General features: G+C 45.6%; 1 protein-coding gene across 1 annotated transcript in view; it reads right to left on the bottom strand.

Annotated features, from left to right (window-relative positions):
• Nucleotides 1-18,789, bottom strand: part of stpg2 (sperm-tail PG-rich repeat containing 2) — a 364,377-nt gene that overhangs the window by 259,178 nt on the left and 86,410 nt on the right. The window contains exons 9-10 of the mRNA XM_078225153.1: nt 17,652-17,809; nt 6,651-6,740 (exon numbers count right to left, since the gene is read on the bottom strand). Of these exons, the coding sequence (XP_078081279.1) occupies nt 6,651-6,740; nt 17,652-17,809 (248 nt within the window). The remainder of the gene's footprint in view (nt 1-6,650; nt 6,741-17,651; nt 17,810-18,789) is intronic.

The raw sequence follows: 18,789 nt of genomic DNA, 5'->3' as shown, positions 1-18,789 counted from the left end.
AACAAAAGCCACAAACCTGTGGTGAACACAATAGGTCCCAACCGGGACTAAAGGCTAATGGACCCACTCGGGGTCCTGCTTTATACAGGGTTCAGTACATGAGCTCCACCTAGTTGGTTAATTACCAATCCCCAGGGAGCTCATATTCAATGGGTCCTACTGGGAGATCAATTAGTGATTCCCCATGCAAGTCATGGGGGGTTATCAGAGCTCTCTCCTTGCTGCTTCCTGCTACAGCAGGCAGAGGGACTGACACACCTGCTTTAATTAGGGAGCATGAGGCTCCCTGATTGGACCATCAATTAGAACTCATCAGGGACATTGTTTGTTGTCTAACCAAACAAACGAAATCAAATTAACTTAGGGAGAACTCAAAAGGGGCAGCTCCCTAAAAGGAGGGGACTCGCCCGAAACAAAAGACAAAGTGGAAAGGAAACTTAAAACATCAAATTAAAAGAAATAAGTGCCAGTGATAAAGGCAGAAGTTGCAGGAAATACTCAGCAGGTCAGACAGCCTCCGTGGGAAATAGGAAGCAATGAAGGTGAAAGGGACAAATGGAAATGACACTGGAGAGAAGAACTTCTTCAAGGAGGGAGTTTCTGGAAGAACATAGAGCATTACAGCGCAGTACGGGCCCTTTGGCCCTCGATGTTGCGCCGACCAGTGGAACCAATCTAAAGCCCCTCTAATCTGCACTATTCCAATATCATCCATATGTTTATCCAATAACCGTTTGAATGCTCTTAATGTTGTCGAGTCCACTACTGCTGCAGGCAGGGCATTCCACGCCCTTACTACTCTCTGAGTAAAGAACCTACCTCTAACATCTGTCCTATATCTCTCACCGCTCAATTTAAAGCTATGTCCCCTCATGCTAGCCATCACCATCCGAGGAAAAAGGCTCTCACTATCCACCCTATCTAATCCTCTGATCATCTTGTATGCCTCTATTAAGTCACCTCTTAACCTTCTTCTCTCTAACAAAAACAACCTCAAGCCCCTCAGCCTTTCCTCATATGATTTTCCCACCATACCATGCAACATCCTGGTAAATCTCCTCTGCACCCTTTCCAACACTTCCACATTTTCCTATAATACAGCGACCAGAACTGTACGCAATACTCCAAATGCAGCCGCATCAGAGTTTTGTACAGTTGCAGCATGACCTCCTGGCTCCGAAACTCAATCCCTCTACCAATAAAAGCTAACACACCGTATGCCTTCTTAACAACCCTATCAACCTGGGTGCCAACTTTCAGGGATCTATGCACATGGACACCCAGATCCTTCTGTTCATCCACACTACCAAGTATCTTACCATTAGCCCAGTACTCTGTATTCCTGTTACTCCTTCCAAAGTGAATCACCTCACACTTTTCCGCATTAAACTCCATTTGCCACCTCTCAGCCCAGCTCTGCAGCTTATCTATGTCCCTCTGTAACCTGCCACCTCCCTCCGCACTGTCTACAACTCCACCGACTTTAGCGTCATCCACAAATTTACTAATCCATCCTTCCACGCCCTCATCCAGGTCATTAATAAAAATGACAAACAGCAGTGGCCCCAAAACAGATCCTTGCGGTACACCACTAGGAACTGAACTCCAGGATGAATATTTCCCATCAACCACCACCCTCTGTTTTCTTACAGCTGGCCAATTCCTGATCCAAACCACTAAATCACCCTCAATCCCATGTGTCCGTATTTTCTGCAAAAGCTTACCATGGGGAACCTTATCAAACGCTTTGCTGAAAACCATATACACCACATCAACCGCTTTACCCTCATCCACCTCTTTGGTCACCTTCTCAAAGAACTCAATAAGGTTTGTGAGGCACGAACAACCCTACACAAAACCGTGCTGACTATCCCTAATCAAAGAATGGCAGTGAATTAAACAGTAATGGAAGAAGAAAATACTGCAGATGCTGGAAATACGAAATAAGGACAGGAAATGCTGGAAGTACATTGCACCATACCCACCATCTGCTTATCTCTACCGGTGACAAGTGGTGTCCCGCAGGGTTCAGTGTTGGGGCCACAGCTGTTCTCTTTATATATTAACGATCTAGATGACGGGACTGGGAGCATTCTGGCCAAGTTTGCCGATGATACAAAGATAGGTGGAGGGGCAGGTAGTATTGAGGAGGTGGGGAGGCTGCAGAAAGATTTAGACAGTTTAGGAGAGTGGTCCAAGAAGTGGCTGATGAAATTCAACGTGGGCAAGTGCGAGGTCGTACACTTTGGAAAAAAGAATAGGGGCATGGACTATTTTCTAAACGGTGACAAAATTCATAATGCTAAAGTGCAAAGGGACTTGGGAGTCCTAGTCCAGGATTCTCTAAAGGTAAACTTGCAGGTTGAGTCCGTAATTAAGAAAGCAAATGTAATGTTGTCATTTATCTCAAGAGGCTTGGAATACAAAAGCAGGGATGTACTTCTGAGGCTTTATAAAGCACTGGTTAGGCCCCATTTGGAGTACTGTGAGCAATTTTGGGCCCCACACCTCAGGAAGGACATACTGGCACTGGAGCGGGTCCAGCGGAGATTCACACGGATGATCCCAGGAATGGTAGGCCTGACATACGATGAACGTCTGAGGATCGTGGGATTATATTCATTGGAGTTTAGGAGGTTGAGGGGAGATCTGATAGAAACTTACAAGATAATGAACGGCTTAGATAGGATGGACGTAGGGAAGTTGTTTCCATTAACAGGGGAGACTAGGACGCGGGGGCACAGCCTTAGAATAAAAGGGAGTCACTTTAGAACAGAGATGAGGAGAAATTTCTTCAGCCAGAGAGTGGTGGGTCTGTGGAATTCATTGCCACAGAGGGCTGTGGAGGCCGAGACGTTGAGCGTCTTCAAGACAGAAATTGATAAATTCTTGATTTCTCGAGGAATTAAGGGCTATGGGGAGAGAGCGGGTAAATGGAGTTGAAATCAACCATGATTGAATGGTGGAGTGGACTCGATGGGCCGAATGGCCTTACTTCCGCTCCTATGTCTTATGGTCTTATGGTCTTATTTAAGTTTTTTTTTGTTAGTTTATTTATTAGTGTCACAAGTAGGCTTACATTACCACTGCCATGAAGTTACTGTGAAAATCCCCTAGTCGCCACATTCCTGTTTGGGTACACTGAGGGAGAATTAGCATGGCCAGCTCACCTTTGGGAGGAAACTGGAGCACCAGAAGGAAACCCACGCAGACACGGGGGGAACGTGCGGACTCCGCACAGACAGTGACCCAAGGCGGGAATTGAACCAGGGCCCCTGGCGCTGTGAGGCAGCAGTGCTGACCACTGTGCCACCATGCCGTCCTTTTCTATCTTTATTTCAGATTTCCACAGTATCTTGCTGAAATAAATCCCACTTTTAATTGATGTGTTGATCTGTGATGCTGATTTTAAGTTCCTGAGACCATAACAAATAGGAACGGGATTAGGCCATTCGGCCCCTCGAGTCTGCTCTGCCATTCAATCGGATCACGAGTGATGCAAGATTCATGTCCACTTTCCTGCTCTTTCCCTGTCACCCTTGATTCCCTTACTAATCAAAAATTAAGGTGGCACGGTGGTGTGGTGGTTAGCACTGCTGCCTCACAGTGCCAGGGATCTGGATTCGATTCCCGGTTTAGCTCACTGTGTGGAGTTCTCCCCGTGTCTGCGTGGGTTTCCTCCGGGTGCTCCGGTCTCCCCCCCACAGTCCGAAAGATGTGCTGGTTAGGGTGCATTGACTCAAACAGGTGCCAGAATGTGGCGACTAGGGGAATTTCACTGTAACTTCATTGCAGTGTTAATGTAAGCCTTACTTGTGACTAATAAATAAACTTTACTTTTACTTTACTTTAAACCTATCCATCTCAGTCTTGAATCTATACACGGACTCTGCCCCCACAGCTCTCTGTGGCAAGGAGTTCCAAAGATTCACAACCCTCTGAGAGAAGAAATTCCTCCTCATTGTTCACCTGGATCTCTTCAGATCACTTTAGAGCAGCAATTTGTAATGTCCACTTCGTCTCCACAAAGTACAGCCTCTACTGGGTTTTCATTAGCATTCCATGCCTTTTGGGGAAAGGAAAAGGGGAACCTCCACCCAGTAACCCCTTAATCGCGCTGAAAAGTATTCTCATTGATTTTCCTCCAAGGAGCATGCCAGCTCTTTGGCTGAACTCCTGACTGTCGGAATTGTAGCGCGCTGGCGAGTGTGTGAAAGACATAAGAAAACTTGCATTTCTATGGTGCATCTTTCAGAGTTCCAGGACATCCCAAAGTGTTTTACAGTCAATGAAGTACTTTCGTTGATAGTCATGCAGGAAATGCAGCAGCACATAGCGAGCTTCTAATATACTTCTCAACAAATTCCACTTTCACCACTGAAAGATTTCCTTACCCTACAGTTGCAAAGTCATCAGAACTCCCTCTGATATGAGGTTGGCCGTTGACTCCAAGTCTAGGTGACAATTACATCACCAGTGCATTGTACAAACTGCCTTGCACTAGTGTTGTGTAAATGCACGCTCAAGTACCTTAAGGTCTGCCTGCGATCAATGGTGGAGGGAGAGGGGGGGCCACGACTGATCTGGGTGACGGGGGGACGGCGGGAGCTGCATCTCAGGCCATGGGCCCCTGTGATTGTTGGGGGGGTGCGCGGGAGCTAGTTGAGGCTGCCTAAAATACCAGGGGCCTAACAACTCTCTCTCTGTCTGTCAGACCCCTGCTACTGTTAATGTGCATGGACACCACCAGAGGTCTGCACATGTGCAATAGCTCCCTCTGCAGGCTGTCTGGCGAGTTAGGCCCTGCCCACAACCTCTCTGGCTAGAAACTGACTGGCCCATCTTTTCAGAGACAGAATGCATAGGATTGGACGTGAAAACTTACCCAAAAATCGCATCTGGATATTTAGAAAAAATCTCTTAAAATTCCACCCATTGACTCTATTTCTCTCTCCATCAATACATCCTGAAATCACTCTCATTCCTAAAAACACATATATTATACTTACCTTCCTTCAACCATATAATCCATTATAAAACAAATATTTATTTCAAGTTCTTAATCCCTTATGTAAACAAACATTTTGTTCAAATGCTTAATCCCTTATTAAAACATATGTTTCATTCAAGTGCCCCATCCCTTATATAAACAAATATTTCATTCAAGTGCTTAATCCCTTACTAAGTGAAGCATTTGTATTCATTGTCCCACTTGGAAGAGTTTATAACCACTTGGAGCTATCAATCAATCTCTGAACTAACAGGCACCCCACTTTGATAATGGAAGGTTGAAAATAAGTCAAACAGCACTAATCCAGTAATGACAATTCTCAGACTTACGCCAAAAGACAAAGTTAAATAGCAAGCACTGATTTTTAAAAACTCTACAGACAGTTTCTTCCAAATATTCAAAGGGCATTAGTTTTGAAAGGCTTGACAGTTTAACAACTCCAATGAGCTTATGCACTGTTCACACACATTCATGTCCCCTGTTAACAATCTCAAAAGGCACTTTCCCTCCTCCAAAATGTCCTCAGACCATAACCAAAAAGTACCTTACCTCTCCAAAAGAGTATTCCAACTTTCCCAGCAACTCTGCAAAGTTTAGACCTGCTCTCACCAAATCTACTCTGCACGTCATAAAGTCATAGAGGTTTACAGCATGGAAACAGGCCCTTCGGCCCAACTTGTCCATGTCGCCTTTTTTTTAAACCCCTGAGCTAGTCCCCGGGAAAAATGGTGGGGACCATGTTTGGGGGGGGATGGGGGGAGGGTTTCTGGATCCAGTACCATTTTCACATGAGGGAGAGGTTCTCCTCCATTGCAAAAATTCAAACCACTATCTTTCAGATTAAGTGTTAAACTGAGGCATGATCTAACCTCTCAGGTGTACATAAAAGATCCCCCAACACGAATGAAGAGTTTGGTGTCGTAAACTCATTTTAATCAGCTTGTGAAGTTGTGAATCCAATAATTATTCATTTTTCCACCATTCTGATTGCCATAAACACAATTCCCAGCTAGCTTCTGGTGATTTTTTTTTTCCAAGTGATTTCTGGATTCTATGTAACCTGTGACACACTACTTATGGCTCCATGATATTATTATTTTAAATTCTTCTCTCACTTTTGGTTTAAAGAACCTCATGGTTTAACTTCAACAGATTCCCCAAAGGTAGGGGAGTCTAAAACTAGAGGTTTATGGTGAGAGGGGAGAGATACAAAAGTGTCCAGAGGGGCAATATTTTCACACAGAGGGTGGTGCGTGTCTGGAACGAGCTGCCAGAGGCAGTAGTAGAGGTGGGTACAATTTTGTCTTTTAAAAAGCATTTAGACAGTTACATGAGTAAGATGAGTATAGAGGGATATGGGCCAAACGCAATTGGGACTAGTTTTGTGGTTAAAAGAAAGGGCGGCATGGACAAGTTGGGCCGAAGGGCCTGTTTCCATGCTGTAACCTCTATGACTCTATCGCCGGAATTTTAAAATTCTGGCGTATGACTCTAAATCTGAGGGCCTATTTTTCTGCAAAGTTAAAAATGAGAGCCAGTGATATAAGGTTAGATTTTTGCAATGAACAGACTGAGGAAGCTTTCTATGCTAATTGCTTTTACCAGCGAACGCAGCGAGTGTGTTAGAAGATCTCCTTACCTGGGGTCCTGTAACAGGGATTCTTTCAGTCATCGACGCAAAGGATGAAGTTTTTAGTTTTCTGTGATAGTGGTGACTTTTTTCCTGGATCTACACAAGTGAACAGAGAATTGGGATTAAAGGCTTCTCGCTACATGCATTGTAGAATCCAGTTACTTAGACACTGGACAATGGCAACATCAGGATGGATTTTCCTGCCCTGCACCAGCGGGTAAAATTCACTGTCTGACCAGCTGACTAGTCAGCCTATCAACATCCAGTGCTCCAACAGGCCTTGCTCTGATTGGCTGATTTCATTGAGACGCCAGCTTCACGGACGCTCTTTGAGACCCTTCACGGACCTCTGGGGGTCCGTGAATCCCGGTGTGGGAATCCCTGGTGATTGCAAAAGACAGTAAGAAGTTTAACAACACCAGGTTCAAGTCCAACAGGTTTATTTGGTAGCAAAAGCCACACAAGCTTTCGGAGCCCCAAGCCCCTTCTTCAGGTGAGTGGGAATTCTGTTCACAAACAGGGCATATAGAGACACAGACTCAATTCCCACTCACCTGAAAAAGGGGCTTGGAGCTCCGAAAGCTTGTGTGGCTTTTGCTACCAAATAAACCTGTTGGACTTTAACCTGGTGTTGTTAAACTTCTTACTGTGTTTACCCCAGTCCAACGCCGGCATCTCCACATCATGATTGCAAAAGAACCAGGGGAGGGAGAAGGAACAGTTTTGTATACACGGCAAAAGGTTAGGATTTGGAATGCACTGAACAAGGGGGTGATGGATATAAATTCAATAGTAGCTTTCAAAAGAGAATTGGATAAATACCTGAATGAGAAAATAATGTAAGGATTGGGAGAAAGAGCAGAGGTGTGGGACTAACTGAACCGCTCTTCGAAGGTGTGGACCTATGGGCCGAATGGACTCCTCTGTGCTATTCTAGTCCATGATTCTACAAATCTGCAAACTGGAATAGAAACATATAAAATTATGAAGGAATAGAAGCAGGGAGGTTGTTTCCACTGGCAGGTGAAACTAGAACTAGGGGGCATGGCCTCAAAATAAGGGGGAGCAGATTTAGGACTGAGTTGAGGAGGAACTTCTTCACACAAAGGGTTGTGAAGCTGTGGAATTCCCTGCCCAGTGAAGCAGTTGAGGCTACCTCATTGAATGTTTCTAAGGCAAGGACAGATACATTTTTGAACAGTAAAGGAATTAAGGGTTATGGTGAGCGGGCGGGTAAGTGGAGCTGAGTCCACGAAAAGATCTGCCATGATCTTACTGAATGGCGGAGCAGGTTCGAGGGGCCAAATGGCCCTACTCCTGCTCCTAGTTCTTATGCAATTAAGGTAGGAGTTTAGACATCCCAAACTGATCACCTTGCCTTCAATTGTTCTTCCAAGTTCAGCTAGCTTTACATCGCAAACTTTCAGATAAATCCCATCAGGTCAACTGTGCTAAAGTTGGGCTAGAAATTACCAATCAAGTGTATCCCCTAAAACTCCATTTTTAACATTAAAATAGCCAATAATAACTAGCAAGAGTGGCGTGGTGGCACAGTGGCACAGTGGCACAGTGGTTAGCACTGCTGCCTCACAGCACCAGGGCCCAGGTTCAATTCTAGCCTCAGGTAGTTGTCTGTGTGGAGTTTGCACGTTCTCCCTGTGTCTGCGTGGGTCTCCTCCGGGTGCTCCGGTTTCCTCCCACAGTCCAAAGATGAGCTGGTTAGGTGCCTTGGCCATGGTAAATTGCCCCTTAGTGTCAGGGGGACCAGCTAAGGTAAGTCCTGGGAGTTGTTGTTTCTCTTCCTGCTGGGAGCGGTACACAAGCCAGCTTTCATCTGTTCTCAGTGACTTTTCTATACCCGGAACAGGTAGCTAGCCCATTGCCAGGGGCTTTTTGCTTGAGGGACGCCACTCAGAATGGAGCATGGCTGAGCAGGAGTGTCTCCCACTCTTAACACCTGGGGTTACAGGGATAGGGTCTGGGTGGGATTGTTGTCTGTACAGGCTCGATGGGCCGAAAGGCCTCTATCTGCACTGTAGGGATTTTATGATTCTATGAAATCAAGCTGCAACACAGAGAGCCCCAGTGGTGCTTGTAGTCAGTCATGGGGAAGATTCCTCTCTGCCCAAGAACCACAAAAAGGGCAAATAGCAAGAAAGGACCCAAGTGGCAAAACGAAAGGAGCGGTTGAGCTGCACAAGTTGTTGCATAAAGGAAGTCCTACATTTATATAGCACCTTTCATGAACTCAGGTCATCCGAAAGCACATTACAATGAAGTACTTTGTGAAGTGTAGTCACCATTGTAATGCAGGAAAAATACTGTGGCCAATTCACATACAAACCGCAATGACTTCACTGAAAGATCATCCGTTTGTCTAGTATCATTAAACTGAGGGATAAATATTAACTGGGACAGCGGGGAGAAATCGCCAGCCCTGCTTTAAGTAGTGTCATAGGATCATTGAGAGCTGCTGGAAAGAACGGCCAGAAGCTTGGGTGAATGATTTGTCTGAAAGATGGTGCCTCAACTGTGCAGTACTCCCTCTGCAATTTCTGGAACGCACCTTCAACGCACAGCCTCTGACTCAGAGGCGAGAGGAGAGGAAGGCAGGAAAACCAGCCATTATAAATTAACAAATCAGTTGACGGTGTATTTAGCACTGCAATAAAAGAACATAAAGGCAGGAAGTGGCTGGTGACAGGGAAATTGATTTCAAATGAATGGAATTAATTTACTAAACTCGGTCTTGTCATGTCAGGAGGAGGTGAAATGGGAAAGACATGACCACCGGTAAAAACTTAACCGCTTCCGACAAGAAAGGGAAACAGTCACTCAAACCCTGTGTAGGCTGCACACGACTCCAGTTTCACACTGTTTTTGCTTTTTTTAAAAGATTATTAGGGGCATCACGGTAGCACAGTGGTTAGCACTGCTGCCTCACAGCACTAGGGATCCAGGTTCGATTCCTGGTTTGGGTCACTGTCTGTGTGGAGCCTGCACGTTCTCCCCGTGTCTGCGTGGGTTTCCTCCAGGTGCTCCGGTTTTCTCCCACAGTCCAAAAATGTGCGGGTTAGGTGGATTGGCCACGGTAAATGGACAGTGTTACGAGGATAGGCCACAAGGGTTGGGATGCTCTTTCAGAGAGTAGGTGAAGATTCTATGGGTCAAATGGCCTCGTTCTGCACTGTAGCGATACTATGGTTCTATGTGCTCAAGTCTCTGAAGTGAGCCCTGGGAGCTGTTGTTTCTCTTCCTGCTGGGAGCGGTACACAAGCCAGGCTTTCATCTGTTCTCACAATGACTTTTCTTTACTTGGAACAGGTAGGTAGCCCATTGCCAGGGGCTTGTACCTTGAAGGACGCCACTCAGCATGCAGCATGGCTGAGCAGGAGTCTCTCCCACTCTTAACACCTGGAATTGACGTGTTTTGGAAGGATTTTGCAGGTGGATAATCACCCTGCTTGGCCGTGTTATGAAAACACCTTCCTTGGACATCATGTCCTGGGGTGGGACTCGAACCTGGAGCTCTGGCTCAGAGGCAGAACACTACCCACTGCGCCACGAGTCCGCCTTGTTAAAGTTAAAGTTAAATTTAAAGATTATTTTATTAGTCACAAGTAAGGCTTACATTAACATGGCAATGGAGTTGCTGTGAAATTTCCCTAGTCGCCACACTCTGACACCTGTTTGGGTCAATGCATCCAACCAGCACGTCTTTCAGACTGTGGGAGGAAACCGGAGCACCCGAGAAAAAATCCATGCAGATACGGGGAGAATGTGCAAACTCCGCATAGACAATGACCCAAACCGGGAATCGAACCCGGATCCCTGGTGCTGTGAGGCAGCAGAGCCCCTGTTGTGTTAACACAGTGCTAACCACCGTGCCATCGTGACGCCCTGTTGATTGTTAATATTGCAAACACGGTGACAATTGATGTAAGCTCTTGTTGTGATTAAGAGGAGCCGATAATAATCGGGGAAAGGTTCGGGCACAGATACAAGAACCTGTGGTGGGGGAGCTATGTAGAAGGGATAAGTAGGCTGCATCTACGTGAGATTGAGTTGTGTGGAAGACAGACTGGCTCCAGACTCTTCCTTTGCCAGATTGTTGACTCACAATGCTCTCTCCGATGGATGAACCACAAGCTGCTCGGTTACAGGACAGGTGGAAATGGGCAAAAATGTAACCAGGAACTTTGGGAAAAAAGCCTGACCCCTCATCTCACAATGCTCCCAGACAGCTCGCCAATCCTCAGACTTCCTGAATCCCAGATGATTCCAGAGCATAGTAACCTTACCAAAGTTTATCAGATGGAATCATAGGATCTCTACATTGCAGAAGAAGACCATTCGGCCCTTCGAGCCTGCACAGACAAAAATCCAAAGGCCCTATCCTTTTAACCACAAGTATTTACCCTGCTAATCCCCCTGACACTAAGGAGCAATTTAGCATGGCCAATCTACCTAACGTGCACATCTTGGGACTGTGGGATTTGATTGGATTTTATTTGATTTATTATTGTCACATGTATTAGTATACAGCGAAAGGTATTGTTTCTTGCGCGCTATACAGACAAAGCATACCGTTCATAGAGAAGGAAACGAGAGAGTGCAGAATGTAGTGTTACAGTCATCATGGAAAGCATTATAGAATCCCTACAGTACAGAAGGAGGCCATTCGGCCCATCAAGTCTGCACCGACAACAATCCCACCCAGGCCCTAATCCCGTAACCCCGCATATTTACCCTGCTAATCCCTCTAACCTATGCATCCCAAGACACTAAAGGACAATTTAGCATGGCCAATGCACCTAATCCGCACATCTTTAGACTGTGAGAGGAAACCGGAGCACCCGGAGGAAACCCACGCAAACGCGAGGAGAAAGTGCAAACTCCGCACAGACGGTGACCCGAGGCCAGAATTGAATCTAGGTCCCTGGCACTGTGAGGCAGCAGTGTTAACCCATTGTGCCGCCAAGATCCCTTAGAGCAACGCTTCCGACTTTATCATTCCACTGAGGGAATGATAAGCTTTGATGAAGCTGCAGGTATTTCAGATTCTGAAAATAAAAGCCTTGTGGATGAGGACAGTGGTTGTGTAACGATGAGCTGTAAGCTGAGGTTACTGATATCGGCAAATCACATTTCCAACAGCCCGTAATGAGCTCAGTGGTCAACACAGTCTCCATCCAGCTACATTTATCAATATTATGATGACCAATAACTTTCTCCAACGCAGTGCATTAGGACACTTAAGGGTGAATTATGACTTTATTTCCATAAAAAGTGCATTAGCCTAAAGTACCTTGTGTTTAATGTAGGTGTCGATCCATAGAATAACATTACATCCTCCAGAATTTTTGGAGGCCATTGTACACCATTACCTCTTTGACTACTGTGTCCTTTCTCTGCATTGATTAGTTTTCCCACAGGAGTGTCATAGATCAACCGCCAGTCAACTGCTGCCATTAATTGTCTGTTAAAATATTGTCTCACATCTGTCCTGCCATTGATTCTCCCATATCCACAAATCTCTTCTTTTGTCACCGAATCACTTAAGCCCCTCGTCCTTTTTTTAAATAAACATTACCTTGTCGTACTTTTAGTCCAACATCTCAATAGTGCAGACGAATACGGACTGGCTCACACACAGTTGTTTCCAGGCTGACGAAGGTATGTGAATGAAATAGTCCATAGAATCCCTACAGTGCAGATGGAGGCCATTCAGCCCATCGAGCCTGGACCGATTCACCGACAGAGCATCTTACCCAGGCCCACTCCCGCCACCTCTTATATTTACCTCACTAATGCCCCGAGCCCACATATCTTTGGACACTAAGGGGGCAATTTAGCATGGCCAATCCACCTAACCTGCACATTGTTGGACACTAAGGGGCAATTTAGCATAGTTAATCCATCTTAACTGCACATTTTTGGACACTAAGAGATAATTTAGCATGGTCAATCCATCTTACCTGCACATTGTTGGACTCTAAGGGACAATTTAGCATGGCCAATCCACCTAACCTACACACCTATTGGAGTGTGGGAGGAAACCGGAGCACCCGGAGGAAACCCATGCAGACACGGGGAGAACGTGCAAACTCCACACAGTCATCCGAGGCTGGGATTGAACCCGGGTCCCTGGCACTATGAGACAGCAGTGCTAACCACTGTGCCACCATGCCGCCCATAATTTAATCCGTTAGAACTTGTCCTGAACTACTATTGACACTCAATGGATGAAGAGTGGAGCCCAAACTAGTTTTGCCATCGCTTTTCTTGTTGGCCCCCTTTCTGCAACCCAGGTTGTGAGTTACAATTACAAGAAGGTCATGGGTGATGCCTTCATTTGTTCAACAGCAAAGATGGAGACACTAAAACAGGGGCCCTCGCTAATCACATCATAGCTCAGTGTTCAGTGCCATTATATAATCAAGGTTGACAAAAGCTGCATTGCAAACTGACAGAGGTTTCTAATATTAGCAGGCCAAAAAAATAGTTCCTTAGCTATTTTTAAATACTAGACAGCTAGGTGTTATTTCCCCAAATATAAAAGAGGGGAGGCGATGGCCTAGTGGTATTAATCCAGAAACTCAGCTAATGTTCTGGGGACCCGGGTTCGAATCCCACCACGGCAGATGGTGGAATTTAAATTCAACAAAAAATATCTGGAATTGAGAATCTACTGATGACCATGAAACCATTGTCGGAAAAACCCATCTGGTTCACTGATGTCCTTTAGGGAAGGACTTACCCGGTCTGGCCTACATGTGACTCCAGAGCCACAGCAATGTGGTTGACTCTCAACTGTCCTCGGACAACTAGGGATGGGCAATAAATGCTGGCCAGCCAGCGACGCCTGTGTGAATGAATAACAGAAAATCTAATATCTAATTGCAATTTCACTGGAAGAGGCTGTTATAAAATATAAATCCAGGGAATTAAGATCCAGTGATAATTCACACCAAAAATGATGACATACTTGGTTTTTGCAACTTCTGATAATAAAGGAATGTAAAATTCATTTTTCATAATGTTCCAGCCATCTAGTTTAGCAGTGACTTGATGTAGCAGAAAAAATTTAATAGCTCCATTTGACAAGGAGTGCATTTTCAATGTAACATCTCACAGGTAATCCAAGAGATATCAGTTATTATCTTAGTAAAAATTGACTCCATAAAAAGAAAAATTTGCATTTATATAATGCCTTTCACAACACGTCACGGCAGTTTGCAGCCAATTAAGTATTGTTGAAGTGTAATCACTGGTGTAAGGTAGGAAAAGCACAAACCAGTTCATGCACAGTAAGATCCCAAAAACAGCAATGTGATCATGAGCAAAGAAAATCTGTTGTTGAAATGATGATGAAGGGATAAATGCCCTTCCCAGTCTATCCCCTTATAACTCAAACCATCAAGTCCTGCTAGTCCTCCTGACACTAAGGGGCAATTTAACATGGTCAATCAACCTAACCCGCACATCTTTTGAGTGTGGGAGGAAACCGGAGCACCCGGAGGAAACCCACGCAGACACGGGGAGAACGTGCAAACTCCACACAGACAATGACCCAAGGCTGGAATCAAACCCGGGTCCCTGGTGCTGTGAGGCAGTCTTTTAAAGAAGACCAGGCGACTAGGAAAAACTCCCTTACTCTTCTTTGATAGAGTGCCATGGAATCTTCTCTGCCCGCCAGACATCTTACCCAAGAGATAGTGGCTGAAATTCTCCGGTCTCGTTCACCCCGCCACCGCTGGCAGCAAGAACAGAGATTTGGGCGCTCAGCCAGAGCCCCATTCATTGCAGCGGGACTGGAGAATCCCAGCTGCGGGCGAGGTCAGAGAATTTTGGCTTGGATCTCCAAATAGTGCAATGCTGCCTCAGCTCAACTGTTGGAATACTGTGCACAGTTCTGGTCACCCTATTATAGAAAGGATATTATTAAACTAGAAAGAGTGCAGAAAAGATTTACTAGGATGCTACCGGGACTTGATGGTTTGAGTTTTTAGGAGAGGCTGGATAGACTGGGACTTTTTTCTCTGGAGCGTAGAAGGCTGAGGGGTGATCTTATAGAGGTCTATAAAATAATGAGGGGCGCAGATCAGCTAGATAGTCAACATCTCTTCCCAAAGGTAGGGGAGTCTAAAACTAGAGCGCATAGGTTTAAGGTGAGAGGGGAGACACACAAAAGGATCCAGAGGAACCATTTTTTCACACAGAGGGTGGTGAATGTCTGGAACAAGCTGCCAGAAGTAGTAGTAGAGGTGGGTACAATTTTGTATTTTAAAAAGCATTTTGACAGTTACATGGGTAAGATTGGTATAGAGGGATATGGGGCAAATGTGGGAATAGGCCCAGCCCCTGAAATCTAATTTTAATCTCAACCTCACATTCCTGCCTACCCTCATAACCTTTCACCCCCTGGCTTATCAAGAATCTTCTGCCTTAAAGATATTCAAAGACTCTGCCTTTTAAAGACAAGAATTCCAAAGACTCACCCTCTGAGAGAGGAATCTTTTCCTCATCTCCATCTTAAATGCATGACTCTTTCTTTTTAAACAGTGACCTCCTGGTTTTGGATTCCCCCACAAGAGGAAACCTCCTCTCCACATCCACCCTGTCAAGATCCCTCAGGATCTTATATGCTTCAATCAAGTCGCCTCTTACTCTTTTAAACTCCAGCAGATACAAGCCTAGCCTGTTCAACCTTTCCTCATAAGACATCACGCTCAGTCCAGGCATTGGTCTAGTAAACCTATATCTCCAGTAGGGAGGATTCAAATCCGTTAAGGAGATGAGCACCTCATCCAAGACAATTTCCCATCACTGGAGTCACTTGGGCGGCACGGTGGCACAGTGGTTAGCACTGCCATCTCACATCGCCAGGGACCCGGGTTCGATTCTGGCCTTGGGTGACTGTCTGTGTGGAGTTTGCACATTCTCCCCATGTCTGCGTGGGTTTCCTCCAGGTGCTCCGGTTTCCTCCCACACACCAAGGATGTGTGGGATAAGTTGATTGGCCATGCTAAATTGACCCTTAGTATCAGGAGGACTAGCAGGGTAAATACATGGGGTTATGGGGATAGGGCCTAGGTGGAATTGTTGTCAGTGCAGAATCGATGGGCCGAATGACCTCCCTCTGCACTGTAGGGATTCTATGAACGCTGCAGGAATGCTCCCCAGAAAACTTCACGAAGTGCAGGCAGAGTGTTGCTGAAGCGGGTTAGGAAATAGATTGGGAAGGAGGAAGGCAGGCATTGCATGATGTCAGTGCAGACTCGGTGGGCCGAATGGCCTCCTTCTGCACTGTCGGATTCTGTGATTCTGTGTGATTCCAGCCTGGATAACAACTACCTCAAAGTCAAAATTGTTCTGATGTCAATGGTTTCAAGGGCATTTAAGAACAGAGTCTGACAAATACAGCTGAGATGGTGTTGTGAAGAGGGTACAGAATAAGAGGGCAAAGTGCCAGTGAACCCATGAGTTAATGGAAAAGGAGGTGGGTGATCGATGGTGGAGACCTGTCCATTACAACACGGGCAGAGCAATTCAGAAAGGCTTGAGACACTTTTGAAGATAGCTTTGGTGGGAGGCCAGATGTTGATAGCCTGTTTACAAATGCATTGTGCCAGAATTTGCTGAAGGTTTCGAAGATATCCATGAGAAATGGTTCAGGAGCTGGAATTCCAGAGGTACGTAATACAGGCAACAAGATAAAGATTGGTATGCCTCAAGGAATCCTGAACAGACTCAAAGAGCGAGGAAGTCATCCCAAATTGGAAAATCAATTTCTCCGCGTGTGCAGACTATCATTTAACCCTCAAACAATCTCACTAAATAAAATAATACAGAATCTGATCGCTAAGTTCCGCATGCTTGAGAACGGTCTCAGCTGGGATCTTGGGTTCATGTCACACTATCTGTAACCCCCACCATTTGGCCTGGGCTTGCAAAATCCTACTAACTGTCCTGGCTTGAGACAATTTACATCTCTTTAACCTGTGATTATCCCTCTCTCCACTCACATTGTCAGTACCTGTGGAGACTTGATTATCTGTGAAAACTCACATTCCAACCAATATCTTGCAATTGTGTCTTTATCTACATATGCCATGTTTGTGAAACCTACCTCTCCACTCAACTGATGAAGGAGCAGCGCTCCAAAAGCTCATGATTCCAAATAAACCTGTTGGACTTTGACCTGGTGTTGTGAGACTTCTTACTGTGCCCAACCCAGTCCAACGTTGGCACATCATAAATAAAAGAGATCATCTGGCCATTATCTCGTTGTTGTTTGTGGGAGCTTGCTGTGCACAAATTTGCTGCCACGTTTCTTACATCACAACAGTGGCCGCACTTCAAAGAGTATTTCATTATTTGTAAAGCAATCTGGGATGCCTTGAAGTGGTGAAAGGCACTATATAAATGCAAGTTCCTTCTTTCTTTATTCCTTCTTCAACAGTGCTGGACAAGAATTAACGAGGGATGAGCCACAACTCCCTCTTGAAAAGGTGATTAAAAATATAAACTGTGAATAGTGAGTAAACACAAAAGGGCAACAAGTACACGCCACGTTAAAAAAATGGAAATATTACCCTGACACTAATAATTCATTAAAAACTAACGTCATGCGGAGAATATTTTCGTAGAATCATAGAATCATATGGTGCATAAGGAGGCCAAACGGCCCATCGAGTCCGCACCAACCATTTTAGTGCATGAAAGACATTGGCCAGGGCTCACTGTCAACCCACCACCTCGGCAACAGGTTTTCCCACTGTGGATGCCATCGCCTGCTGGTGGGATCTTCCAGTCCTGCCAAAGTTTACTGGCCTTCGCATTGCTCACCCCCTGCCACCCCGCCTCCCCCCCCCTCCCCATCACAGGGGGTTGACTTCAGCGGAACTGGCAGATCCCGCCAACAGGAAGGGACACAAGATGCCGCCCAACTGACAAATTGTACAAACTAAGAGCTTCAACAAGATATTCTAGCGGGGGCCATACCTTATAATCAGCGGGACCTGGCATCTTTTGTTTTGCGTTGGTGGATTGCAAACGGGGAACTGTTGATCCAAACCCTCCTCTGATTGGGCTCTCGAAATTGGCTTTCCTTTGGCTTTCTCGAGCCAGAGTGTGGTGAGTGACGTTGTAGGTTCCCGGACCTGTTGGAATTAGAAACACTTTGCAGTACGTGCTCTTGAGAAACCCTTCTTTGCAACCCAAGGAATAGAGTTAAGCTGCGAGTATCCATCACCACACTGGTGCCAACTCCCGCATCTCAAAATGAGAGCATCCTATGTCTTATCCAATTAATTCTTGCTGCCGTTAATTGTCATCATTACTGATTTAAACCATGTGAGTAACCCAACCCGTGACTTTTTTATTGGAATAAAAATTTTCACTTCGTGACATTTCCAAAGTTTACCAATTAGCCAAAATAGGCAAGAGTAAATTATAGTTATTAAGCAGAAGACACTGATTGTCTTACACCACTTATAGAATCCCTACAGTGCAGAAGAAAGCCATTCGGCCATCACACCAGCACTGACAACAATCCCACCCAGGCCCTATCCCCGTAACCCCATGCATTTACCCTGCTAATCTCCTGACACTAAGGGACAACTTAGCATGGCCAATCAACCTAACCCGCACATCTTTGGATTGTGGGAGGAAACCGGAGCACCCGGAGGAAACCCACGCAGACACGGGGAGAACATGCAAACTCCACACAGACAGTGACCCAAAGGCCGGAATTGAACCCAGGTCCCTGGTGCTGTGAGACAGCTGTGCTAACCACTGTGCTACCTCCAAAAGTCGCTATAATCCCAGGTGACCGTAGGCTGGTGGTGATTTAATCAGGGGGTCACCACACCTCAGCCAAGGAGTAAGGTTGAGAAGGCGGGACCTTCGTGAATAACCTCAGTTGGGACGGGAATTGAACCCACGCTGTTGGCATCGCTCTGCATCATGAACCAGCCGTCCAACCAACTGAGCTAACTGACACCCCACTTCCTAACCACTTGTTGGAGTTGAGTGTCGTGAAATAACAACTGAGTTTCTCTTTGGACTCAAGTAGGAGAGACAACAGACATTGAAATAAGTACATATCGTCTCTGAATTCAAAGTGAGAATCATTGAATAA

This window comes from Mustelus asterias, chromosome 1, assembly GCF_964213995.1.
Source record: "Mustelus asterias chromosome 1, sMusAst1.hap1.1, whole genome shotgun sequence".
Taxonomy (NCBI): Eukaryota; Metazoa; Chordata; class Chondrichthyes; order Carcharhiniformes; family Triakidae; genus Mustelus; species Mustelus asterias.
This window is presented reverse-complemented; position numbering and strand designations above follow the sequence as displayed.